The sequence below is a fragment of the Phoca vitulina genome, unplaced genomic scaffold (assembly GCF_004348235.1).
Source record: "Phoca vitulina isolate PV1807 unplaced genomic scaffold, GSC_HSeal_1.0 scaffold71, whole genome shotgun sequence".
NCBI lineage: Eukaryota > Metazoa > Chordata > Mammalia > Carnivora > Phocidae > Phoca > Phoca vitulina.
In genome coordinates, this window is record NW_022589774.1 from 12,584,248 (window position 1) to 12,611,484 (window position 27,237).

At 34.3% G+C, this 27,237-nt stretch overlaps 1 protein-coding gene across 1 annotated transcript in view; it reads left to right on the top strand.

Moving 5' to 3' along the window:
- Nucleotides 1–27,237, top strand: part of HMCN1 (hemicentin 1) — a 487,946-nt gene that overhangs the window by 380,715 nt on the left and 79,994 nt on the right. Inside the window, exons 53-68 of the mRNA XM_032393157.1 lie at nucleotides 491–641; nucleotides 2,012–2,206; nucleotides 3,925–4,038; nucleotides 8,698–8,885; nucleotides 10,800–10,896; nucleotides 13,099–13,260; nucleotides 13,962–14,075; nucleotides 14,192–14,394; nucleotides 14,693–14,774; nucleotides 14,882–15,013; nucleotides 15,554–15,703; nucleotides 18,449–18,608; nucleotides 20,633–20,757; nucleotides 20,986–21,169; nucleotides 21,770–21,867; nucleotides 22,993–23,271. Coding sequence (XP_032249048.1) covers nucleotides 491–641; nucleotides 2,012–2,206; nucleotides 3,925–4,038; nucleotides 8,698–8,885; nucleotides 10,800–10,896; nucleotides 13,099–13,260; nucleotides 13,962–14,075; nucleotides 14,192–14,394; nucleotides 14,693–14,774; nucleotides 14,882–15,013; nucleotides 15,554–15,703; nucleotides 18,449–18,608; nucleotides 20,633–20,757; nucleotides 20,986–21,169; nucleotides 21,770–21,867; nucleotides 22,993–23,271 — 2,434 coding nt within the window. The remainder of the gene's footprint in view (nucleotides 1–490; nucleotides 642–2,011; nucleotides 2,207–3,924; nucleotides 4,039–8,697; nucleotides 8,886–10,799; nucleotides 10,897–13,098; nucleotides 13,261–13,961; nucleotides 14,076–14,191; nucleotides 14,395–14,692; nucleotides 14,775–14,881; nucleotides 15,014–15,553; nucleotides 15,704–18,448; nucleotides 18,609–20,632; nucleotides 20,758–20,985; nucleotides 21,170–21,769; nucleotides 21,868–22,992; nucleotides 23,272–27,237) is intronic.

Here is a 27,237-nt window from a genome sequence, read left to right on the forward strand (position 1 = left end):
TATAAATATAAATATAGGTTAAAATTTTCCATTTATGAAGTAATGATGTTTCTGAATGAACAGTAGTGATATTTGGATCAAATCAGACTGTTAATGCCCTCAATCTTTCATTAAGAAACTCTAGTATTTTCTACAGAATGATAGTATACTATGGGATCAGTGGAAAATAATTTTTTCCAACATGGATAAATAGATATGGTACCTAAGAATGTTTTTTATCATAAAATATGCATTTATATATTTGGTATATAAATGTACCACCCAGAAGTACCTGGCACAGATGTAAAGTATATGAGCCATATTTTCAATAAATAAAAATGTGATTACTCAAAAAAGTTTAATCAAAGTAAATTAATTCAATTAATGTTGTCTTGAATATTTCAAATATAATTTTTTTATTTATTAAAAAATCCTAAAAAGTATAAACTGTATGATGTTTTAGAGGATTTATTAGTGTACTTCAAGGTAACATTATTTAATTGAATCACAGCCCCTTAAATCAGATGATCATGTCATTATTGCTGCAAGTGGACATACACTTCAAATAAAGGAGGCTCAGATATCAGATACTGGACGGTATACTTGTGTAGCATCTAATATTGCAGGTGAAGATGAGCTGGATTTTGATGTGAATATACAAGGTAAAATAATATGCTTATTGTGTGTAATTCAGCTTATATGATCTATCAAAACAATAAAAAAGAGATTTGAGTTGGTTTATTTTAAACACCTTTTTTTCTGTTGACAATAATAAAAATTCATTATTGAAAACTTGGGTTTAAGAAATTCACAAGGAAGAAAATAATCCATCATTCTGGGTTACTTCTGCTATTTTTGTTTCCTTCTGATATATTTTTGTAAAGTATACTTCATTTATAAGTTGGGATCACATGATAGACTTTTCTATTACATTAGCTTTCCCCTAACATTTTATCATGAAGATTCTTTTGATATTGTTTACCTGGAAGGTAAAAAGTATAGTAATGTACAGAATTTAAAGTGGTCAGACTTGAAACTAAATGATGATTTAGCTCCTACAAACTTTTTGAGTTGGGCAAGTTACCTAAATATTTTAACCCTTGGTTTCCTTGCTTTTAAAATTAATGCCTTGTAAAATTGTGGTAAGTACTAAATAACATAAAGTATGTAAAACTCTTAGCAAACTGTTTAAGAAGTAGTACCTGGTATTAATGTTGTTGATACTGCTGCTTTCATGCTTTTATATATGCTTTTTAAAACATGCTTTTTAATAACTGTATTTTTTTTATCAATTGAGTATTAAAACATATATTTAACGAGACTCCTATTGTTGAATGTCTAGGTTGTTTCCAAGTTCTCATTACTCGTGTAATGCTTCATTGAACATCTTTATATGTAAAATTTTCGCACATCTGTGGTTTTTCATAAGTTGCTAATAGTGGAAATTTTAGGTCAAGTGTTATGCACTTTTTTAATGTTTTTAATGTGCAGGAAAATTGCCTTCTTGGAAGTTCATGCTTGTCCCTCAGAAATGTTTGAGAATGTCCTATTGTTTTTGTAAATGGAGTTATTAATCCTGATTGCATAACTTCTTTAGCCTTCTTAGAGGCTCAAGACAAGTCATTGGCAGATGCTCTCTGTTGAGCCCGAATTTTTGAAAGGTTCCTCAAAATTTAGTTTTTCCTGCTATGATTAATTTCTTAGCCATGCATATTAGAGTAGGTTCATCCCTGAGAATAGACCCCTTCTTCTTCTAAGTGCTAGAGACCTTTAACAGGGAGAGCAAAGCATGAACATGGCATTTTGAGCCCCATATTTCTTGTTCTTCTACATGAAAACCAATGCTGACTTCTGTCTACTACATTGTTTGGCTCAGGGCTAGAGTTAGTAGGTATATAAGTACTTGAAAATATTTTCACAGTGTCTAATTTATTACATTTACTAATCATTCTTGTGAAAATACAGCCAAGACCTTTGTTTAATTAATCCTAGCATTTACATGTGTCTGAAACGTCATGTCTTTCCTCCATAGTTCCTCCAAGTTTTCAGAAACTCTGGGAAATGGGAAACATGCTGGATACTGGCAGGAGTGGTGAAGCTAAGGATGTGATCATCAACAATCCCATTTCTCTTTACTGTGAAACAAATGCTGCACCTCCTCCTACCCTGACATGGTACAAAGATGGCCATCCTCTGACCTCCAGTGATAGGGTGTTGATTCTACCAGGTAAAGATCGCTATGAACAGTGTGAAAACCGGAGTCTCTGCCAAATGTGTTTCTCCTCATTTATTAGACCAGTTGAATTGATCAGCTTTCTGGCCATGTAATTTAACTGACACAGGCTGCCAAATGCCACTGGTATCTGTGTAGCTTCGAGCCAGAAGAGTCTAGGCTGAGAATTTGACAATAGGCTGGAAAGGTATTTTTCAGTTCTACTACAGGATCATTCTGTCAGCTTAAGAAGTCCTTTGGCTGGGTGCCTGGGTGGCTCAGTCGGTTAAGCGTCTGCCTTCAGCTCAGCTCATGATCCCGGAGTCCCAGGATTGAGTCCCGCATTGGGCTCCCTTCTCAGTGGGGAGTCTGCTTCTCCCTCTGACCCTCTCCCCTCTCATGCTCTCTCTCAAATAAATAAATAAAATCTTAAAAAAAAGAAGAAGAAGAAGTCCTTTGGCTTCCATGAGGCTCCATTTCTCTAATAGTGTGATGAGATCATCAGTTTGGTTTCTACACATTATTAATGATAGATTCTAAAATATATTTGCAAATAGTTACTATTCACTTTATTAAATACATTTATCATAAATCAATAGTTATGATTATTAGTTTCAAATATTTTAGTTGTCACATGGTTTATTGGTAGAGAAGGAGATGTTTAAATTATTGTGGAATCATAATCTTTTCAAGGCTTCTACTTAATTTGAACAAATATAAAATGGGCTTGTCAAAATTTACCAAGTTGTACACCTAAGGTCAGCATATTTCATGGTGTATAAATTTGATTTCAATTAAATACAAGATACCTTGAAAAAATTTTTTTAAAAGTGACCAAATACAAATGACAACTAAATGTTGTGATATGTGATCCAAAATTGGATCTAGGCTTGGGGGAAAATATTTATAAAAGATTGTAACAATAATGAAATTCGAATATGGACTATGAATTCTTTAGTAATTTTGTGTTGATTTTAAATTTCCTGATTTTGATCACTGTACTATAGTTATATAAGGGATTATTTTTGTCCTTATGAAATTACAGATTTATGAATATTTAGGAGTAAAGGGGCACTGTGTTTCCAACTTACTCTCAAATAGTTCAGAAAAAGATTTTATATATAAATAAATAAATATGTAAATTTATATATGAGATAAAACAAGTGAATATATATATAAGAGATAAAACAAGTGGAGTGAAATATAAACAATTGGTAAACATAGATGAAAATTTTTTATACAGTTATTGAAACTTTGAGTTTGAAATTATATCAACGTGAAAAGTTTTAAAAATATTCAGAGTTATTCTTTTAAAATTGTATGTATAATAATATACTTTATACCTTTTGCATCCCTGGCTATTGCTTTCTCAAACCTATACCTGCATCAAACATTGTAAGCTTCTTTTACATGTATTCAAAACTGTAAAATCAAGAAGTCACTGCATAATAACATTTCCCTGTGGAATATGATGAGGGGCATGGAGCAACCTCACCCTCTTGTAAAAAATCTACATGAGCTACTTATCTCTCAGGAGATCTGATTCATATATTGGATTATTTTTCAATAATGCAGTGTTTGTTATACAAATGGTATGTGGGATTAAAACTGAACCGTTAGATGAAATAAGAACCCTGAAAGCAAATGTAAGGAAGTCATTAGACCTGAAAAATTCATCTCTGTTTATGACCAGTAGGATTTAGAGAAGTGAACATATGGGGCTATGTTTTCAGGAGGGCGAGTGTTGCAGATTCCCCGGGCCAAAGTAGAAGATGCGGGGAGATACACGTGTGTGGCTGTGAATGAAGCAGGAGAAGATGCTCTTCAGTATGACCTTCGTGTACTCTGTGAGTTCTCCATTTGTTTGTCATGCATTCTTTCACTCAAAGAAATTTTTTTGAGGAACTAATGTTTGCAAGATGTTGCATTAAGCACTTTAAAGCTATAAGGATAATCAGAAAGTGATAGTTCCATTGAGGAATTAATCATCTTATGCAAATTGGGAGCTCATGAGTTAGATCTCTTGAAATATCAGATAACAAACTGGCTTAAACTAGAAAAAAGAGAATCCATTGACTCATGAACCCGAAGAGTCCCACGGTAGAGCTGGCTATAGTCATACCTGACTTCTGTGGCTCAAAGAGGCCAAGCAGACTTAACCTTCCTCTTTCTCTTGGTTTTTTCTCTATTATTAGCAACACTCTCAGGTGGGAGATCCCCTTGAATGACAAGTTGGACCCCAGCGGCTCTAGTCTTATATCCTTATAATTTCATATCCAAATGAAAGCTTTTCTTAGTGTTTACAATTGAAGTCCTAGAATTGGATTTTCATGGCTTTAATTGGCCAAGCATGAACCACAGTTCTATCCCTGACCCAATTATAGAAGCTAAGTGGCCTGTTTAAGGCCTAATTTCTGTGCCTACACTTAGACCACATTGTTCTCCACCTGAATGCATGGACTAAGAGTGGAAGAAGTATTGTACCTTGAAGGGCAAAGAGAGGTGATGTTGCTGGAAGTTGAAACAAATAGTTGCCTCCATTAGAAGAGATTGATCTAGAGAAGTAGCAGTGGGAATGTATAGGAAGCAGTCAGCATGAAAGAGTTTCCAGAGGAAGTTATGAAGTAATATGAAATATTAGGCACTTGTCTCAGAGCATGAGATGACACTGAGATTTTTATTCTGAGTGATTAAGAAAATAGTGGCAAGAATAATAAAAATAGAAGACCTAGGAAAACATTATTTGGGAAAAAAGAAATCAGTTTTGTTCCGGACATGTTGAATTCGGCACATTACAAGATACTTAGGTATAATATTGGAGGGGCCATTGAAAATCAGGAACTTCAACACAGGAGAGAGGCTGAACTAAGAATGTAGATTTGAGAGTTATCCACAAATAGGTGATATTCAAGGGCATGAGATTTCCAACAGCAAGGATTATAAAGTAGAACAAAAGTTCATGGTGGGATTGTTAATAAATAGGAGAAAGGAAAAGGAAAACAGAGTTAGAAGAGAAACAATCTGAGAAGTTCATGAAAAGCAGTAAACTACATACTATTCTTTGTCACAGAATCCAAAGCACGGAAAAGGCTATCAAGAAGTGGATCTAAAGACTGATGAGTCACAGACCTGTACCTCTGAAACAAATAATACATTATATGTTAAAAAAAAAAAAAAAGTAGCGAGGGAAAAATGAAGGGGGGGAAATCGGAGGGGGAGACGAACCATGAGAGACTATGGACTCTGAGAAACAAATTGAGGGTTTTAGAGGGGAGGGGGTGGGGGAATAGATTAGCCCGGTGATGGGTATTAAGGAGGGCACGTATTGAATGGAGCACTGGGTGTTATATACAAACAATGAATCATGGAACACTACATCAAAAACTAATGATGTAATGTATGGTGATTAACATAACATAATAAAATTTAAAAAAAGAAAAAGAAAAGAAAATTTGAAGGAGAAGCAATAAAATATTAGCATTTCTTTAAAAAAAAAAAAAGAAGTTCTAGTTTTGGATGCTAAAGCAAATTTAAGAAAATAAAAACTGAAAAAGTCCGTTGGCTTTAAACTGAGAAATCATTGATAAAATTCAAAAGATCAATTTAGATACTGTGGTGTGGTACAAAGCCACAGGACAAAAGGATAAATCTGGAGCAACTAATCAGGGAGAAAAGGAAACCCTTAAGACATTTTGCAGAGGACAGAAGAGATGGAGTAGAGTTTTAGGATAGACAGCTTGAGGAAACATATTTAAGAAAGATTTGAGCTTGCTTACAGACCAAAGGAAATGATCCAACAGAAGGGGACAAATTAAATTTTCAAGTGGGGGGAGGAACAGGGGAGGTGCAGGAATTCATGGATTAAGGTCCTAGAACAGGTGAAAAATGCAATCAAGGAACTAAGAAGGGTAATTAGCCTTTCGTGGTAATGAATTGCCATTCATCAAAATGGTTAGGAGGGAAATGTGGAAATGTATATCAAATGTATCTAGTCCTTTTCATTAAGTATAAGAGCAAGACAAACAGTGATAGGGGTGGTTGGGCCTGTGGAAAACAGAAAAGTTTAGTGATTACCACCATGGAGGATGTGATAAAACAGTCAGCTGTTGAAGTTGGAGCCATTTGGCTCAGTTACTCCTTTCTGAAGCCACCCTTCCTTCTACAGCATTCCCAGTAACCAGGAGGCAGAGGTAGAAAAAATAGTGTGCTCTATCTGGGTGGGGTGGGGGTCGTGCCACAAGGTAACCAGGTATATATTGTGGAAGCACTGGAGGGTGAAAGACCATAGAATGTGCAGCAAGAAAGAGCATCACCGAAATGACCCCTGTGAGGTTTGGGCAGGGCAAGAGGAAAAATGATGAAAGAGGCTGATGGGCTGGTTGTAAGTGGGGAAGGAGTAGAAGGGCTAGAGTTTTCAGTGCAGACAAAGAGCAGCTTATGAAGGAAACCTGAAAAGAGGTAGAAGAAAGAAAACACTAGAGTTCAAAAATCATATATTTGACAAATAATCTATTGATTACTAACGTATATGCCAGGAACTTGTGCTAGGCACTGAGGATACAGCAGTGAATACAGTGTAGACATCAGTCCTTCTTCAGGGACCTTATAACTTGCAGAAGAAAGAGATGTTAATGTTGAATGGTCCAATGGTCCAAGGTCCAATGGTCCCTGTCTAGGGCTGACTGACATGGAGTAGAGATGAAACTAATTAGAGTGGGATGGATCATCAACATAGATTTTAAAGTCTATAAGATAGTGATAAGGAAAAGAAAAAGGGAAGAGAAGACGATTAATTAAAATCAGTGCTAACATTACCAAGAACATCCTAGACCATATGACTTAATTTGACTTAAGTTTGGAAAGAGTTTAGTTTAGGACAGAGTAGAAGGATCTGATAAAGAAGCAAGATAATATGGTTTGGGAAGGACTGGGAGTCAATTAAATTGAAATGGGACTTAGGGATTGGGTAGTTAAAGGTAGATTTCATCCCTTCAGGCTATGTTAATTAAGAGGATGTTGGAAAGCATGTTGGAGATGAGTTTAAAGAGGTAGAACAAAACAAGAAAAATGCACTGGACCCAGAAATCTGTCTACATTAGGGATGTTTCACAGTGTTTGATGCTCACCTCCTATGTGCCACTCCACGGTTCTGTACTGAGAATAATTCTGAGTGGTGTAAGCCAGCTGATGGGGCATGGCAGCTGGAGGGCAGGTCAGACCAAAGAGCTTTGGTAGAGGTCTGTACAGGTCAGACCTTGGACCTGTAGACCACCTCCTGGTCCCTCCTAATGGTTCAGCTCCAGGCAGAAGTTGAGGAAAACATCGAATCTTTATGTCCAAACATTTCATCTTTGATTAGTTTTCATGGTATTGAGGTTAGCGATAAGCTCATTTAGTCTGAAGTTCAAGTTTATTATTTACTAATCTGCAGGTCAAGTTATATTTTGTGTTACCTAGAGTATAGTAAAAAATCATATAACTTTGTGAAAATTTGCATCCAAAATAACATTGAAATTCTATTATGTACCTTGTAGACTTGATTATTTTCTTTACAGACTTCCAGTTTAGTTTTTGAAAGACCCAAATACCACAGGACTGCATCTACATTAAATATATAATCTTTGCTGATTGCTAAAGATATGGTACATTTAAGAGAGTGAAACAGAATAGCTAAGCTATTTTCCAAATAAAATAAAATGAATATTCACTTTGAAAATGAATTTCTACATTTATAACAGCAGCCAACACATATGTTTCTAGTTTATATAACATTTCCATTTTTAAAAATTTTATGGGTAATGTGATTTTTCCTAACTGACTAGTCTAACATAAGATGGATATGTACCTGGATTCTATGGTATCATTTTAAATGAAAGTGAATATATGTAGGAAAATCTAGAATGTGACTCCTCAGACTGTAGTGTACATAAGGATCACTTGTTAAAACACAAATTTCTTGGGCCCTCTAGAGATGCCCAATGAGGAGATCCAAGTGGGACCCAAAATTTGCATCTCTAACCAAGCTCCCAGGTGATGCTGATACCACTGATACTGAGGCTGGGGAAACACATTTAAGTAGCGCAGACAATTCCCTTGCAAATGAGACCAAATCTGTACATTCCAAATATACTTTAAAGATGTAATTTATCTGGCTTCTCTAGATGACCGAATAGACTTAAATATTCATGCATGCAGATGCTACTTACATGTATGGTTGAAAACCCAGAAGGCAGAGTTCAAACCATGAGAGAGAAGCAAGGTCAGATAAATTGGGGAAGGTTTGAGATTGTGGAAGGGGTGAGTCCAGGGAAGGGAAACCCAAGTTTGCACAATTTTTATCACCACCCTAATTTATTAGTGTAAAATGTTATTCAACAATCTTGGTTTCTTCTTCAACTTTGCTCTTCTATTATTATCCCATGCTTTTTAAAGCTGTCAGAAAACTAGAATAACTGAGAAAAGACCTTATTTCCTGTCATTATCTCTTTGTTGCAATCATCTATTAGTGCCTCCAGTTATTAAGGGAGCAAATAGTGATCTCCCTGAAGAGGTCACCGTGCTGGTGAATAAGAGCACACTGATGGAGTGTTTATCCAGTGGCAGCCCAGCACCAAGGAATTCCTGGCAAAAGGATGGGCAGCCTTTGCTAGAAGATGGACATCATAAGTTTCTATCTAATGGAAGAATTCTGCAGGTAAAAGTAAAAAATCTTATTTTCAAATAGCTATTTGACTTTGTATTTCCTAAGTCTTTTTTACTTTTAAAAGTAATTTTTATTGGTTTATAAATATTATATTTGTAAAAATAACTAACCATAAGAAGAATAGAAAATAAAATTCTTTATTCTATACCCCCTACCAGAGGTGACCACTGGTTTTTTTTTTTAAGTTTTTATTTAAGTTTTTTTTTTTAAGTTTTTATTTAAATTCCGGTTGGTTAACAGACAGTGTTATATTAGTTTTGGGCGTACAATATAGTGATTCAACAGTTCCATACATCACCCAGTGCCCATCACAAGTGCACACATCCCCATCATCTGTTTCACCCATCCCCCCACCACCCTTCCTTCTGGTGACCATCAGTTCGTTCTCTATAGTTAGTTAAGAGTCTGTTTCTTGGTTTGCCTGTCTTTTTTTCCCCTGTGATCATTTGTTTTGTTTCTTAAATTCCACATATGAGTGAAATCATATGGTATTTGTCTTACAGAGGTGACCACTACTAGCACTTTTGTGTGAATTCTTAACAAAAATTGTACATTCAATACATGCACACTCCTAAATTTGCTACAAGGTGGTCTGTGTGATAAAAGCCACATTATAATTAGTATAATCCTTGCCACTGCATATTTCTGATGGTAAACTCCTAGGTGGTATTAGGTTCCCTCTAGATTAAAATGTCCCGTTTTAGTAAAGAATTGATAATAAATAATGGAAACCACATAAATATCCCAAATTGTTGTTCACTAATGGCCATGTCTATATTTTTCTTTTCAGATGTCTTAAAAGAAAGTTATGTATTTATAGAAATAACACCAACTCTTTTGTTAGGATACAACTTAATAATTTATTTTTGACCACATAAATGATATTCTATGGGCCCAAGAATCTAAGCATAACTATCAATGTATCCAACACAGGACATATCTTATGGAGTTCTTGTCTTTAAACACATGCACACACACACAAGAGCCAGATCCAGTGCCTGTAAATGCCCTTGAATTCTCAAAGTATCTTCTAAACATTGTGACTGTATCTGTTTGATGTCCTACAACCTCTATCAAAATATTTAAATGTTTCTCTGTCTCAGGCCAAAAGATATATAGATGGATAGAAATTTAATTATTATGAAATGAAATTATGTTATTATGCCTAATAACATAAATATAAATGGTATTATTAGCTAATTATTGCTGCATAAAATAAAGTACTCCAAAACAATAAGCATTTATTTAGTTCATACGCCTTCTAGCTGGTTGGGTGATCCTTCCAGTCTCAAGTGTCTGGATGCTGTGAATTGAGTAAGTGGTCTGCTGGTCTTGGCTGGGCTCTTAGCACAAATCCATGGCCTCGTTGTAATAACTGATTCTGACCCCTGTGATTCTCTTACCCTCCAGCAGGCTAGGCCTGGCTTTCTCACATGGTGGTAGCCTAGTTCTGAAAGAGTGAGGAAAGGCACTGGATCTCTTTAGGCCTAGGTTTGAAATGGCACATTGTCACTTTTCATCACACTGTGTTGGTCAAAGCCATTCACAAGGCCAACATAAATTCCACATCTTACTCCACCTCTTAATGACAGGAACTTCAAAGTTACATTGCCAGGGGTGTGATAGGGAAGAGGAATAATAATTGGGGGAATTTTTGTAGTCAGCATATAACAAGTATATTTAAAATTGCCTTTTCTGATTGGAAGTCTTTATAAATAAATATTTGATTAACGCGACTAAAAAAAGCTAGCATCAGCACTATTATATACAAAAATTTATTTGTCTTGTGTTCATCTGGTATTAACCAGAAAGAATATGTGTTGTTTATTCTGAAATACAATGATCATTATGAAAAGTTGCTTTCTTAAAAATTTCAGTTGGAATTTCTTCTTTTTTTTCCCTTAGATTCTAAACACTCAAATAACAGATATCGGCAGATATGTGTGTATTGCTGAGAACACAGCTGGAAGTGCCAAAAAATATTTTAACCTCAACGTTCATGGTAAGAGCTCAGTTCCAATAACATTTCTGAGAGTATGCTTGAAAAAGCAGGAAAACTGTGTTTTAGATTATAGTAGACTTATTTTGTGCTTTTAACTTGAACAATGTGTGGAGACTGCATTTTTTTCAATCTCCGTCTTTCTTCCCATCACATAGTAGGATTATAAAGTACAAATCTTCTAGGAAGCCTATTTTTATATTATTTCAGTTCCTCAGGAGAAAGTACTTACTGCTACATATTTGAAAGTGAAAAAAAATCAAAATTTTAAATCCCCAAAATTATGTTTGTATACAGTTAGAACCAAATATAGCTCTTTTACTCATAAAAATTTACCCAGTAATCCTGATTGGAACCAGTTTCTGTTCTCAGAGGTAGAATTCATGTTGAGTTACATCCTCCAGTAGCATTAGGTATACTCCCTGGAGAAGAAAAATTCATTTTTGGAGTTTAATAATTCCTAAAAACCATCACTACACCTAATTCATTCTTCAAACTAAGTTCTTGATATATGCTAGACACTGCATGAATACTAATTTTTTGCTAAAATGCTGTTGAGATACTATTTAGGCAAGTGTAGGGGAGAAAAAAAGCCATTGGATGTCTACCACAAATGATGAGTTTTAGTTTTGTGACATACATCTGTTTTGAGAATATTAAATTGGAAATGGTGAACAATCATTATAAAAGATTTCCTTTACGTGTGGGATACACATACAAAATTCTAGCTCATTTTGGAAATAGCTGAAATTTGACATTTCATGAAAAATTTCTCCCTTCAAGACTTTTATTTAGCATCATGAATATCCTTTTTTGGTGTGATATGTAAGGAGTATTGGTGTCCAGCAATGTTTGGTGTTTGTGGAACAGACATTTGAAACGTTTTTATCTTTGTATTCCTAGTGCTTAGCACAATGAGTAACATGTGATAGTAAAAGAGATTTTGCCTTTTTTATGTGTTGCTTTTGTTTTTGATGTTGTTTTAAGACCTCAGTCTTAATATAATCGAGTGTTATATTAATTGCATTCCTTAGTTCATGTCTCACTATCATCATTGGCCTGAACAAGACCCATCTTTACTTTCATTTGTTAAAATATTCATTCATGTATTCATTCATTTTTATGCCCATTTCTTGCTCCCATTTCCCCTCTCCTTTCATAGGAAACCATTCAGTTGTGTATGATATTATACCTTCTATGTCTATGTGTTCTTATAAAAATCTGTTGTTCCACATGCATTTTTTTTAATATATTTTCTTCTTCTTTTTTTTTTTTAAAGATTTTATTTATTTATTTGACAGAGAGAGATAGTGAGAGTGGGAACACAAGCAGGGGGAGCGGGAGAGGGAGAAGTAGGCTTCCCGCTGAGCAGGGAGCCCGATGCGGGACTCGATCCCAGGACCCTGGGATCATGACCTGAGCTGAAGGCAGACTCTTAACGACTGAGCCACTCAGGCTCCCTCCATGCATATGTTTTAATATGCATAAATGGCATTGCATCGTTAATCTCTTTCTTACTCCACTTTTTCTCTGTACTGCTTTTGCTTTTGGAATTCTTTTTTGTTTTCAACAATAAACCATAGCATTGTTTATTTCTTAAATTTTCTGCTCATTTTGAATATTATTTTTTTTACATTGTCAAAATAACCAGTATAATTTGTTGATAGACAGATACCCTAAAATTAAATTTCTATTTTACTGTTGCTATAAGCAATAATATAAAACCTTAAATAAAGATATAATGTTAAATACAAGAATATTCAAATGTACTATTAACTCTTTAATTTTTGATTAGACCCCTCTTCACCTGAGGCCATATTTCAGCATTCTTAATGAATGGGTCCCAGAGACCTTGTAAGATCTTACCTTTGCTGGTCCTTTAATTCTCTGTCCATCTCTCCTAACCTTGTGCTATTAAGTCCTTCTTTATATGTTGACAAAACCATCTTAAGAATTGCCAGCTACATTATACAAATAAAATGCACAATAATTCTGTCTTTGAAAATTCTAGTATTCTCTTTCAAGGGAAAAAAACTGATGGAAATGAGTTTGATGAAGGCATTAGGGAATTCTAAGAAAGACAGCTAAATAATTATCATTAACTCAGTGCTTTAGCAGACTATGGTGGTCGGGTTTATATTAACAAATTGGAATATGTATTACTGATAATATCAGATTTTACTTTTAACATATTTGCTATTATAGTTCCTCCAAGTGTCATTGGTCCTAACCCTGAAAATCTCACTGTTGTGGTGAACAATTTCATCTCTTTGACCTGTGAGGTCTCTGGTTTTCCACCTCCGGATCTCAGCTGGCTCAAGAATGAACAGCCTATCAAGCTAAATACAAATGCTTTTATTGTGCCTGGTAAGGAATTTATTACTCTTAGCTGGTGGGCAAAACTTTCCCACTTTTCTCAATACAAGTGGCATCAACTTAACCCTCTTTCCAAACTTTTGTCTTGCTCCTTTTATTTGTTCACATTAAATGCTTCTCTTTATCCATTTGGGGCCATTAGGATAAGATTGTATAGATTTATTTCAGTGGAAATGTACAGTAACAAGGTCTACTTTCAAGAAATTATGACATTTAGGAACAAACTTCTTAGTAACTCCTTGGGGGTGATAGGCTAGCAAACAGTGCTTTCATTGGATAAAATCACTGGTTGTTTTTAATTAATCCTAAAGCTCCTTGAGGATAGATAAATAGACCAATAATCATTTCTACACTGTGAGAGATTTAAACCCAGAAAATACTTACTAACATATTTTGACTGTAGTACAATTACTGTTTGCTCACTAGAACCTGTATCAAACAGTTCTACTATCTATGTTTGGTTACTGGAGAGAAAAATTTTATGAATTTCTTCCTTTTAAGGAAGTAGAATAAATACTGAGATCAAAGGAAAAGGAAGGATCAAAGACACTCAATTTAATTCAGTTCTTTCATTTTGAATAGGAAATTTTACTGTAAGAGAAAGGATACATTTTGCTATTTATCTTATTGATAAAAAAGTTATTAAAACAACCTCTATGCCACTCTTCAATTTGCATTGTATTTGCCCACAGGTGGTCGAACTCTACAAATTATTCGGACAAAGGTATCTGATGGTGGAGAATACACTTGTATAGCTATCAACCAAGCTGGTGAAAGCAAGAAAAAAGTTTTCCTGACTGTTTATGGTTTGTCTTTACTCTCCTCATAAAATTCTTTCCTTTTTAAATTGGTATTAGATACTTTCTATCTGAGCATCTTAATGAAAAAAAAACATCATTTTGTTCTTGTTTCCCTCCCTCAGTGCCCCCAAGCATTAAAGATCATGGCAGTGAATCTCTTTCTGTAGTTAATGTAAGAGAGGGGACCTCAGTGTCATTGGAGTGTGAGTCAAATGCTGTCCCCCCTCCAGTCATCACCTGGTATAAGAATGGGCAGATGATAACAGAATCTACTCACTTGGAGATTTTAGCAGATGGACAAATGCTGCACATCAAGAAAGCTGAGGTGCATCTTTTATTCTTGTTTGTGTGTCATGACTCGTTGGTGGGATTATGGAAGAAAGAATTGGTAGTTGCATATTCTCTTTACTACAGTGAGAAATGAGTTTTATTTAAAAACAGCATCATCAATGCTATTGACCTTATTTTTATTTTTTTATATTAAAAAAAGGCAGGATTGTAGAAGGCAATTAGAATGGGGCATTGGAGCATAAAGATGACTGATGATTTAATCTACACTGGAACAGTGTGATTGGTCATCTGTAACTTAATGGAGCACATACAATAGTATCTTTTTCTTTTAGGTATCTGACACAGGCCAGTATGTATGTAGAGCTATAAATGTAGCAGGACGGGATGATAAAAATTTCCACCTCAATGTATATGGTGAGCATCTGCCTCTAATACAACTCTTTTTCCCCCAGATATGCAAATGAAAAAGTGTCCTGGATTAGCTTAATGAGGACACATGATTTTCTTCTGTCTTTTCACAGTGCTACCCAGTATCGAAGGGCCTGAAAATGAAGTGGTTGTTGAGACAATCAGCAATCCCGTGACCTTAACATGCGATGCCACTGGAATCCCACCTCCCACAATAGCATGGTTAAAGAACCACAAGCCCATAGGTAATATAGTTGTGCATTTTTCATTTTTGTTTTCTTTTGCTCTTAACTCACTAGATTAATACACTAGCACATTTTCAGTATTATGCTTATAGCTGTGTTTAATCCAAAAAGCCTAATGGACTGAAATATAAATTTACAGAATAGACACGTAAGATGGTTATTCATTACATAGAGATTTTTCTTATTTCCTTTTTCAAAGAAGGCTCTCGTTTAAAATGAAAGTACAAAGGGCAAACTTTTAAGAAACATATTTATTACATAAAATAAGATATATTGGGGCACCTGGGTGGCTCAGTTGATTGAGTGCCTGACCCTTGATTTAAGCTAAGGTCACGATCTCAGGGTCCTGAGACTGAGCCCCATGTGGGGCTCCCTGCTCAGCTCTCCCTCTTCCTCTGCCCCTCCCCCCACTCACCAGTGCATGCTCTCTGTCTCTCAGATAAATGAATCTTTAAAAAAATAATATATATTATGGTGAATTATAGAGATGTTAAAAATAAAAGCTTTTTATGTTTTGTTTTGCTTTGTTTTCACCTCTAGAAAATTCTGACTCACTTGAAGTACATATTTTGTCTGGAGGTAGCAAACTCCAAATTGCTCGGTCTCAGCATTCAGATAGTGGAAACTATACATGCATTGCATCAAATATGGAGGGAAAAGCACAGAAAAATTACATTCTTTCAATTCAAGGTAAGTGGGGTATGGAGTAGACCTGGCTGGCTAAGCCAGTAAAGCATGTATGACTCTTGATATCAGGGTTGTGAGTTCAGCCCCACAATGGGCATAGAGCTTACTTAAAAAAATTTTTTTTTAATTTTATTTTTTTTATTATGTTCAGTTAACCAATATATAGTACATCATTAGTTTTTGATACAGTGTTCAACGATTCATTAGTTTTTTAAAACCCAACAAGGTATGTGGGGTACACTCTGACCTACCTTCAGTTTCTTTATTATATTCTATCTATAGTACAAAATAAAGCTACATCTAAAGAGATCATTTATAGGGGCGTCTGGGTGGCTCAGTCGGTTAGGCGTCTGTCTTCGACTCCAGTCATGATCCCAGGGTCCAGGGATCCAGCCCCATGTCCCTGAGCAGGGAGCCTGCTTCTCTCTCTGCCCCTCTCTCCTGCTCTGCTCTCTCTTGCTATCTCTGTCTCTCTCAAATGAATAAATAAAATCTTAGGGGAAAAAAAAGAGATCATTTATAATTGATTCAAAATACCTTAGTTTCATATTTTTTGGATATTTTATTTTTTCCAGTTTTGTTGAGATACAAGCACTGTCTAAGCTTAAGGTATACAGCCTAATGATGTGACTTACAAAATACCTTTAGATTCACAAAAAATATTGTCAATTTTCTGTCTACATTTATCAGTAGATTTGTATTTTCATGAAAATGGTCATAACTGTGGAAAAAAGAATAATAGAAATTTCATAATCTCTATTTTTTCATGTTTACTGAAATGATTACTTTTAATAGTATATATTCTATTGAATTACTTATTTATTTTAATCTGGTATAACTTATTTTGAGCTAAGCCTATAGATCTGTTCATGTTTATGTAGGTAAGTAAGATTTAACTCATGAAGAGATTGTAGTGTTTTCTAACTACAAGTCAGGGATTAGGTAAATTTCAAGTAAGCATGAATCTTATACTATTTTGGGGTAAGAATAAGGAACATTAGTTCATCCAACACTTAATTAACTTAATTAACACCTACTATGTTCCAGCATTATATTGAGCACTGGAGGGAGAACTTGCATACTTTTGATTTTCAGAAAAACTCTGATTATTTCTTTTTGCCTAATGTTTAAATTGAAATGGAAGTCTAACTTGAAACTAAGTTGAATGCTAGTTTTTTTCTAGTTAAGTTTTTTGCTAGTTTTTTCCTGTTATTATGGGCACTATGAAAAGAATTTCTCATAAATTATAGCAGTAACTGTGAATATTTATTATCTCCCTGTTGAACTCTGCTAAAGTTAACTTCAAAAATATTAATTTTTTTAGTTTTATTAAGATGTAATTGACATATAACATTGTATAAGTTTAAGGTGCATAATGTAATGATTTGATAAATGCATGTATTGCAAAATGAGATTAAAATCCATCATGTAAAAATTAAAATTAAAGAAAAATTGAAATAAGTTTATGAGTATTGGTGGTTTCTCTGATTAGTGATACTTTAAGATTTCAAAAGCAAAAAAGGGAAAAATAACTATTCAGAGATTCAGCGTCAGAAATTATGTTTAATTTTGTTTAATGCATTAATAAATAATAAGTACTAATCATGGAGAATGTGGTATGACCAAACATCTTACCTGACTGTATATTTTATCATGTCTCAAGACTAGAGAGATGTGTATAGGGCCTAGTCCAGTACTTGTCCTATATTAGATACTCATTACAGCATGGCTCATTAAAACTCTCATTGATTTGACTAATGTAGTAACTCTAAATTCTGCAAATTTGGTACAATTATTACTGTCTTCTGGACAACTAAAATGAGATTTGGAGAGGCTGTAAAGTGATGTGCTGGTAAATATTTAACAACTGACTCTGCAGACAAAAAGGTCCTGATTTGTAGCCAATCATTTGCCAGTTTCTATGGTGTAAATATCCCCACTGTGGCCCACTTCAAGTTCCCAATATGACGTCAGTGAACAAGAGGAGTAGGGAAGATGTGTAAAACTGGCTCTTGTGAGCTGGTGTGAGCTACCTCCAGCACACTACCATAATTATTTAGAAGAGGAATTCAAATGTGTTTCTGCTTGAAACCATTGTCAATATTTTTATAATACATTACCTCTCAATCATATAATTAAAGTGAAAAGCAAAGATGGCCAGAAAGAGTATAGAAATGATTGGATCTTGAAATGTACAACAAGCCTATCCATTGTTTAGAATAATTTTTTTTATTTTATTATGTTGTGTTAATCACCATACATTACATCATTAGTTTTTGATGTAGTGTTCCATGATTCATTGTTTGCGTATGACACCCAGTGCTCCATTCAGTACGATTTTTAACTTGCATTATGAAGAGAGAAACACCCAACTTAGATACTTTTCTCAGACATTGATGGCAAGATTTTGTAAAACGTTCTCCTGAACTATACTAATTCTGAACTATATTGAGGATTTAATCTAAACGTGATTCATTTGGCCAGGAAGGACACCCATGAGGTAGATTTGTCACTAGCCCATATGACTAAATAATTGTATCAACTTACAAATACAACAAGAATATTGAAATGATTCCTTGACCTATTCCTCATTTAGAAGTAATTTATGAGGATAATAATAGTTGGATCTTGAACCACAATCTAGGAAAAATATGAAAAAAATGGCATATTGTTCTATGATTCTGTTGTATTTGTTAGACTTTATAACCTTGTGCCTTGTTAATGAAAATCTTTATCATTTCCCCAAAGTTCCTCCAAGTATTGCTGGTGCTGAAATTCCAAGTGAAGTCAGCGTTCTTCAGGGGGAAAACGTTGAGCTGGCCTGCAATGCAAATGGCATTCCCACCCCACTTATTCAGTGGCTTAAAGATGGAAAGCCCATAAATAACAGTGAAACAGAAAGAATCCGGTATGTTTTAAAAGAATCTTTGCATCATTAATTATAAGGTATTCTACAATGCTTTATGCTTCAAATTTCGCACGAATAATACCAAATTCAGTCTCATGGGAACTTGGCTATCATTTTGTATTCAGAAAGAAAAAAGATAACATTTTAAAGACCTGGACACAGAAATTCTCCTTAGACAGTTGCTCAAAAGTGTGTGTGTGTGTGTGTGTGTGTGCTGCACACGTGTGTGTAAGTTTTCCATATCCATCAACATCAATGAGTGAATGAGTGCTTGGCTCATTTTGAAAAAGGAGACAATATCGTCGTAACCTAGTTCATTCCTTGTAGTGATTTGTCCAAATCCCATTTTCCGCTGATACTTGTTACCCATACAACAAATTACATAGAGATGGAATAACAATATGGTAAGGGCTTCCTGTTACTTTCAACAATAAATGCCTTTAGAAGAACAGTCCAGAATTCTACTCTCTGCTAGATTACTTCATCACAAAGCCCTACTGTATACAAGTATCAGAGTAATCAAATTATTTGAAGAACCATACATGCATACGTGGGCATTAATTAAATGTATTACAAGCTTTATCATTTTAAACCAATATTTTAAATTTAGGGTTTGGACTGTTTTCTAGTCAATGAATTGAATATACATAATTTAAAGAAAGATAAGTAAATGTTATTTTCTTTGAAGTCATTTTATATTAAAATTTAGATATTTGTTCCCATTAGAAGACTGGGTAAATTGCCAAATAATATTTTAGAGATATGTTTTAAGTTTTATTTCTTTGGTGTGCACATATCTCAATAGTTAACAAGTATTTAATTATTTTTATTAAATCAGATGGTGTCAACCATATTGCAAGCCAAGTACTAGATAGGTGGTGGGACCTAAAGATCTTATATGATAATATTTATACCCAGGAATTTATGATCTGTCATTCTTCTCTTACAATAAGATCCCAAATGCACTTTTTCTATATCTCACTTACTGATTATTTGTTCACATTTCCGCAATATGTATAGGTTTGCAAATGGAACAATTTGCCAATCAGCTTACTACTTTCCTTTGGTTATGGCAACCTCCTTTTTTGTTTATTCATATGATTAAACCCATGGAATTTTAAAATTCATATTTTGAAAATGAAAAAATATAAGAGATTCATAATAATATTGTAATTTTCTTTTTTTGTAATTTTCAATAATCATATTTAATAACATTATATGGTAGAAATGGAGTGTTTACTTTTGACATTGGAAGATTCTAATAAAGTCACTGTTGTAGTTAATAACTATAGAAAGCCATTTAATCTCTTTCTAAAACAGGAAATTTGTTTGATAATTAATGGCTTGTGAAGGGAATCAGTAATGCAATAATATTAACTTAAATATCTTTGATCATCTAACCGTACAGTTATTTACTATTATGTAATTCAAGGGTAAAGCTCTAGCAATTTGTGGAAAAATTTTTGCAAAATATACATATACATAATACTGAGTTGTTGTCACAGTTTAAATAAGTTATCCTATTCTCATTAAAAATATTACTAAGTCATTTATAGTTAGTTTTTAGTATATCATTTCTTTTAGTTTCTCATTATAACATTCTTCAGATTTCATACCAGAATTTTTGATAATTTTCATTTAATCCAAACCTTATTTTAGTAACTAAGGAAAATGTATTCTAACTTTGAGAAAAACACGTCTTTGATTTGGATAGAGAAGTTCCCAACCTGATTTCATTCAGTTCCCGTTTTTCTCATAAGGAAGTCGTGGATGGAAGACATGAATTTTATCTGGTTCTGTAGAATTTTAGTTGATTGCATGAAATCCCCATCAGTTTTACTAAAGCTCTGACTTTAACAGACTTCCATGTACTTCGTGAAAAAGATATGAACCATTATATATCTAAGATGAAGATGCATTTTATGGTGGTATTTCTTTAAAGAACACAGTAACCCAGAGTGAGTTTTCCAGCTCTTAGCTTCACATGAATCATCTCAGTGCCTTTACTATGATGTTTCCTGTAGGGTGACTGCAGATGGCAGTACATTAAACATTTATGGAGCTCTCCCATCTAACGTGGGGAAATACACATGTGTCGCTTCTAACCCTGCTGGAGAAGAAGACCGAATTTTTAACTTGAATGTCTATGGTAAATATGAAATTTCACTCTCTTTTGACTCTGCTACCTTCAGAATCTATCAGTAGAAATGAAGGTCCAGCAGTAGGTGCCTGAAGCATCTAGTTTTAAAATCTGATCACTGCCCTTTGCTTTTGGGATAAAAAGCAGCAGCATGGGCAATTGTAGTTGAACTGATTTGAACTAGTAATGCACACCCCACCCCTTCTCTCTCTCTCTCTCATTTTCTGCATGACATAGTTGCACCTGCAATTAGGGGTAATAAAGAAGAAGCAGAGAAACTAATGACTTTGGTGGATACTTCAATAAATATTGAATGCAGAGCCACAGGGACACCCCCACCACAGATAAACTGGCTAAAGAATGGACTTCCTCTGCCTCTCTCCTCCCATATCCGGTTGCTATCAGGAGGGCAGGTTATCAGGTCAGCTTTTATTATGTGTGATTTGCTAGATGGGTAAAGTCACTACGATTGTAGGCTTTAACTTTATCTAAATGGTGTTAAGAAATTTTTTTCCTAAATTTTTACTATTGTTTGGTTATTTTTCCCTTTCAGTATCTTTTTAGAAGAGGGAGGTTAACAACTATAAAATTAAAAAATTCTTATTTAAATGCTTGTGTTTTAGTAAATTTGTATAAAATAGCTCTTTCGTAGACAGACGTATCTATCGCATATGTATTTCCAAGAACTGCTATTTTAGAGAAAACTTTCTGTGGCAAAATAATAGAAAGATGCATACTACAATCATGTGATTTTCATGTTAGCATCATCCTTTCTTAATGTATATTAGAAAAATATTCACTCTTAAATTATGTTATATTTTTAATGGCTTACTGTCAGTGCCTAATCAACTTTGTGGAACAAATTGCATTTGAAGCATCTGTATTTTGTGATGGATCATTATAAGCTTCCTAACTAAAATTTCCCAACATTAGTCATAATCTGTGTATAAATCAGAAATATTTTCTCTGTGTATGTTGAATGGGATTAAATTATGAATTATTGGGTCAAATTGTTTTTCAGGATTGTGAGACCTCAGGTGTCTGATGTTGCTGTGTACACGTGTGTGGCCTCCAACAGAGCTGGGGTGGATAATAAACATTATAGTCTTCGAGTTTTGGGTATGTCTCAGAGATGACCCTAATACTTTACAATATTAAGCAACAGGCTTATATTTAGATATTGACATATCAGAAAGAATTGGTAAAATAGGATCTTGCTAACTAGGAAACAATGCATTTTCTCCCAAGGGGTCCATGTGTATTGGAACATACTGTCTGTCAAAATACTCTTCTAGGGGCACCTGGGTGGCTCAGTCGGTTAAGTGTCTGCCTTCGGTTCAGGTCATGATCCCAGGGTCCTGGGATCAAGCCCCACATCGGGCTCCCTGCTCCACGGGAAGCCTGCTTCTCCCTCTCCCGCTCCCCCTGCTTGTGTTCCCTCTCTCGCTGTGTCTCTCCCTGTCAAATAAATAAATAAAATCTTAAAAAAAAAAAAAAAAAAACTCTTCTAACCTGGAATTTTGCCTTAAGTCAAATCTAAATTTTTAAAAATAGCATTTCAATCCAGACACAAGGACTCATCTTTTGATACAAAGAGAAAGTTCAGACTGTTTTCTAATAATATTAGTGGCTCATTTTGAGTATTTAAAATATGAATGAATATGTGCAGATATATGTCTTCATGAGTGTGTGTGTGTGTGTGTGTGTGTGTGTGTGTGTAGACAGAGAACTGAAAACATTCCATTTCTGAAATACTAAGGTTTACTGGTCCAAATTTCTAAATCCCCAAGAACATCTCAGAACAGTTAAGTAACTATTTACTATAGCCTACAAATTAATTTTGTTGGATTATATAAAATTTACTCTAGAAACTGGTATTATTTTATTTATTCCCATACAGCAGTTGAAAATATACTTCTGAAACTGTAATATACATTGTAACAAGTTAAAGAGACAAATCTAAGAAGTTAAAAAATGGCCAAAACTTAAAGCACATTTAAATTTTGTGTGTTCTACAAGAAAACAATCCTGAGGTTTCATTGCTAATATCTTGGAAGGTTAATAATTAGCCTATCTAATACCTGTTTTTATAATAGCGTTATTTATATGCTATCTTAAATTCTGTATTTTAATAGATCATAGAAACACTACAGAACTAACTGAACCATTAAAAAATTTTTTTATCTAATTTGGTCTCAAATTATAATAGATGTGTAAATTTTACCTGTTTTGTTTTCTGTATAGTGCCACCAAATCTGGACAATGCAATGGGAACAGAGGAGATCACAATCGTCAAGGGTAGTTCTACCTCCATGACATGCTTTACAGATGGAACCCCAACTCCCAGGATGTCCTGGCTTAGAGATGGGCAGCCTCTGGGTCCTAATACCCGTCTGACAGTAAGCACTCAAGGAATGGTTCTTCAGCTCAACAAAGCAGAGACTGAAGATTCGGGAAGGTACATCTGCATTGCCTCAAATGAAGCTGGAGAAGTCAGCAAACACTTTATCCTGAAGGTCCTGGGTATGTAAACATTCAATAATTGGGAAATAAGTGACAATAAGGATTTGGTAAGTAAGTGTAATTCTTAGAATCACTTGCTATGGGGACAAAACTTGTAAAACTTCATTGTATTTCATATTTCTGTTTTGTAATTTACCTAGGTTTACTCTTACCTGAAGAATATTAAATTTAAATTATTTTGTTTCTTATTTGTCTAAAAGATGAAAACTCCTACTTATAAAACATTATTCATTAACAAAATCATACAACCAATTGATAAGTAGATTTTTAAGTTTTTTCAAGAATTAAAGCTCTTGATAAATACTAACTTAATGAAAAAGCATGATATTTATACTATTTTATGTTATTTCAATCTTTTCAAATGATCCAATCTCTAGATTATAGTTATAATAGTCACTTCAAATAGTCTAGTTCCATTTACTATTGTGTACATTAAAGCAAATATTTGAAATGTGTATTACAATGTTCTATATGCAAACAAATAATATAAAGAGAAAACACTTTCATCTTTTACTTGAAGTAAAAATTTTTGACTTTGGGAGAGAAATGAAGATGAATGAGATTAACTAGTTCCATAATTAATTATTTTTGGGGAGTTTTGTTTGTTTTCTCACTACAACATAAGTAAAACCTCAGGCTCTTCCAGAACAAAATATACCTCACAAGGAACGATAAGAATAGTTTTGGCATGAGGTTAGCATATGTTTTCAGAATGCTCTGTAATCTTCCTTATAGTACCTATACCAATTTAATCATTTGTGTAACTTTAAAAGTCTGCTTCATCCTTAGTTAAGCTCTGTGAGGGGCAGTACCCACCTTACCTATTGAAGTATTCCCAGGATTTAGCATGGCATTTGACATATGATATTTATCCATTGGATTAAATTGAATGGAATTAGAACTTGCTAGCTGGATTAAAGGGAGTTTTAACTGTAGAGAGAGATAGAATGCTATCTAAATAAACAAAGAAGAGACTGTGGTATTGATAAGTGTTCCTTAGAATGAAAGGTGGTAGTGGAGGAGGTATTCCAGGGTATTTAGAGACAAAAGACAGAAGAAAGTGTGTGTTGATAAGGAAGGCTGGAATAATAAATTCCTGTATACCAATTCACAGAGTCTCAGGAATAAGAAGAGATGACATAAATGTGCTCTTGTACATTATTCACATATTAAGTATTAACTATTGGCTATACATTATAGGCCAGACATGTTTCCAGTCATCATGTAACAAATAATTGCTGTACATCTACAGTGTATGTGACATATGGCCTGGTCCAACATGTGGCGGTGGGAAAGGGAGAAAGCATGTTCCTCTAGGAATTCAAGAACCCAGCAGCAGAATCACAGTCCAGAGCATTTCTGGATGTAGAAAACTGAGCAAGAAAATAACAACGATATTGTTAGCGTCGTGTACAAAGAACAGCCTTCCTAGCTACAGGGTTTATAAGGATAATATTTTCTTAAAACAGATTTGAAAACTGGCTCAGCAGAAAGATGAGAAGATTCAGCATTTCAGTATCTGTTGAAAGCTAATTCCATTAAAACCTGAAAAAGTCTTCACTTGGATCAGTGCTACACTCCAAATGTGAAAGTAACTGTCCTAACCTGGGGAACTGCTATTCTTAGCAGTTGGTCAGTGATCATGCATTGTCTGGTCACCCCTAGCATCACTAGATGCAACAACAGAGCAGGAAAAAGAGGAAAGGTGAAGAGTTGCCCCCCTAGGGACTTTTTTAAAAACCGTACAGAACCTCTTCCATTTACATCTCATTGATCAGAATCTTCACATACCACTCCATCTACCATCTACGGCAGAGGCTAGGAAATGGGGTTTTTAGCACACTGCCAGTCCCAACAAAATTGGGGTCTGTTAATGTGAAAGAAACAAATAGATAATATTGATTGGGTACCTAAAGGCAGGAAATAAGTGATGTTAGTCCAAGTAAATAGTATTGTAGTTCAGATTAGTAATGGAGGTGAGAGGAAAAAATGCATTTAGAAATAATTGCAGGTAGAAGTATTAGGACTTACTTGAGGATTTGGATATAGGAGAGTGATGAAGAAGATATCAAGGGTGACTCCGAGTTTCTGGTTTATATGACTGGATGATTGGTAAATCCATCTCATAAATGCAGGAAATGATGGAAAAGGACCAGGTTTTGAGGAATAAGGTAACAGGTTCTGTCTGAATACATGTTTAAATTGAAGTAGTGTCCAAATATTCCACTGGAGATGTTTATCTGATAATTGGATTTGTGGATCTTAAGCTCAGAAGAGAGATATAAGTTAAAAACATAAGTTCTGGAGTCATCAGAGTATGTATACCTCCTACTCGGTCCAAAGTATACGACATATGGGCAAGACACAGAATAAAATAGTTGATAGTCACTTAACATCTATCTGTAAGATCTGATGACTGGGGGTTTGAATCAGGGGGAATATGCTGTTTCTATTATTGTTGATGTTGTTTTAAATCTAGTGACTATAAGCTTTGAAGATAAAGGCCATGCCTAATTAATTTTTGTATCCATAATGACTGAAACATAGTAAATAACTAATAAATGAAAGGAATAAAGAATTGACTGTAGTCAAATAGAGAATCAGATAAGTGCTTTTGAGTAATATAAACAACATGCTTTGGAAATTTAAAGGGAGAGAAATTTTATTGTTGGTGTTAGAATCAAGAAAGGATTTATGGTTTTTACAAATGAATTTAATGACATTAATGTGACCTTGGTAGTATTTGAACATGCTCAGTTGGTGGATGGGACTATTGGAGGATGTAACAGTAGAAGGAATAGCATTAGTAAAGTCACAGAGCAAGAAAAGACTGGACTTGTTGAGGGAAAAAAGTAGTCAAATTTGAAGCCTAGGTTACATTTAAGTATATTAAAAGTACATAATTTTATAAAGATAAAGACCTATTGCAGAAGCTTTGGAAGCCATGATGAAGTGTTTTTATTTAATTCAGTAAGCAACGTGGAAACACTGAAATCCTTAAGCAAGAAATCTTGGATCATTCTAAAATTCACTTAAGAAAATGGATTTTGACAGCAATACATAAGATGAATGAAAGTAAAAAAAGAAGTCATGTGGGTCAGTGGTTAAGAAACTCTGACTTCTTAATTATAGTCTGAAAAGGTATATAGATTTAATATATTGTCTTTCTCCAGGAAGGAAAACGGGGACCATAGGTGGAATTTTTTTTTTTTTTTTAGTAAACAGGTTTTAATAATAATACCAACAGCTGTAGTAGACATTGTAGTAGCAATAACTTTTTAAAAACCTTTAATTATAAAATAAAACATACTCAGAAACACAAAAGAAATGTGTAGTTTATAGATTATCTCATTGGATGCTCACAGTGATCCTACTAGTTAAATAATAGTGCTATTCTTATTTTAGAGGTTTGCCCAAATCCACTAAGCTAATAATTATTGGACCCAGGATTCAAACTCAGGCTCTTTGACTCCAGATGCTCTTCTGCGAACCTCTGTTCTAAACTATGTGCCTGATTTAAAAAAAAAAAAAAAAAAAAAGTCTGATCCTTGGAGCTGTCCAACAGCTATTTTGGCTGCCTTGTGAAATAGTAAACTGGAAACGTTCATAGAAAACTTGAATGATCATTCTATGAAAAGACTGTTTTAAAGGGATTTCTAAACTTGAGAATAGTTGGACTTAAGGAACCTTAATGTTTCTTCCAAGTGTTTAGATTTTTAACATCCTCTTGAGAAAGGTAATTTAGAAATATAAATAAAAAAGGAAATTATTTCTGCCCAGACATAACAAATGTGTTCTATGCAGAAATAGTCTCCAAATGTAACTATTTTTTCTTCTGCTTAGTCATTGTTTCCTCTTAAAGTTCTGCAGGGAAAAGATGAGAGCAGAATTCCACAGCATTTGCCTGTTACTTTTGTAGAAACAATAGATATTTAGAAGGTACAAAAACACACTACTTTGTGGAAG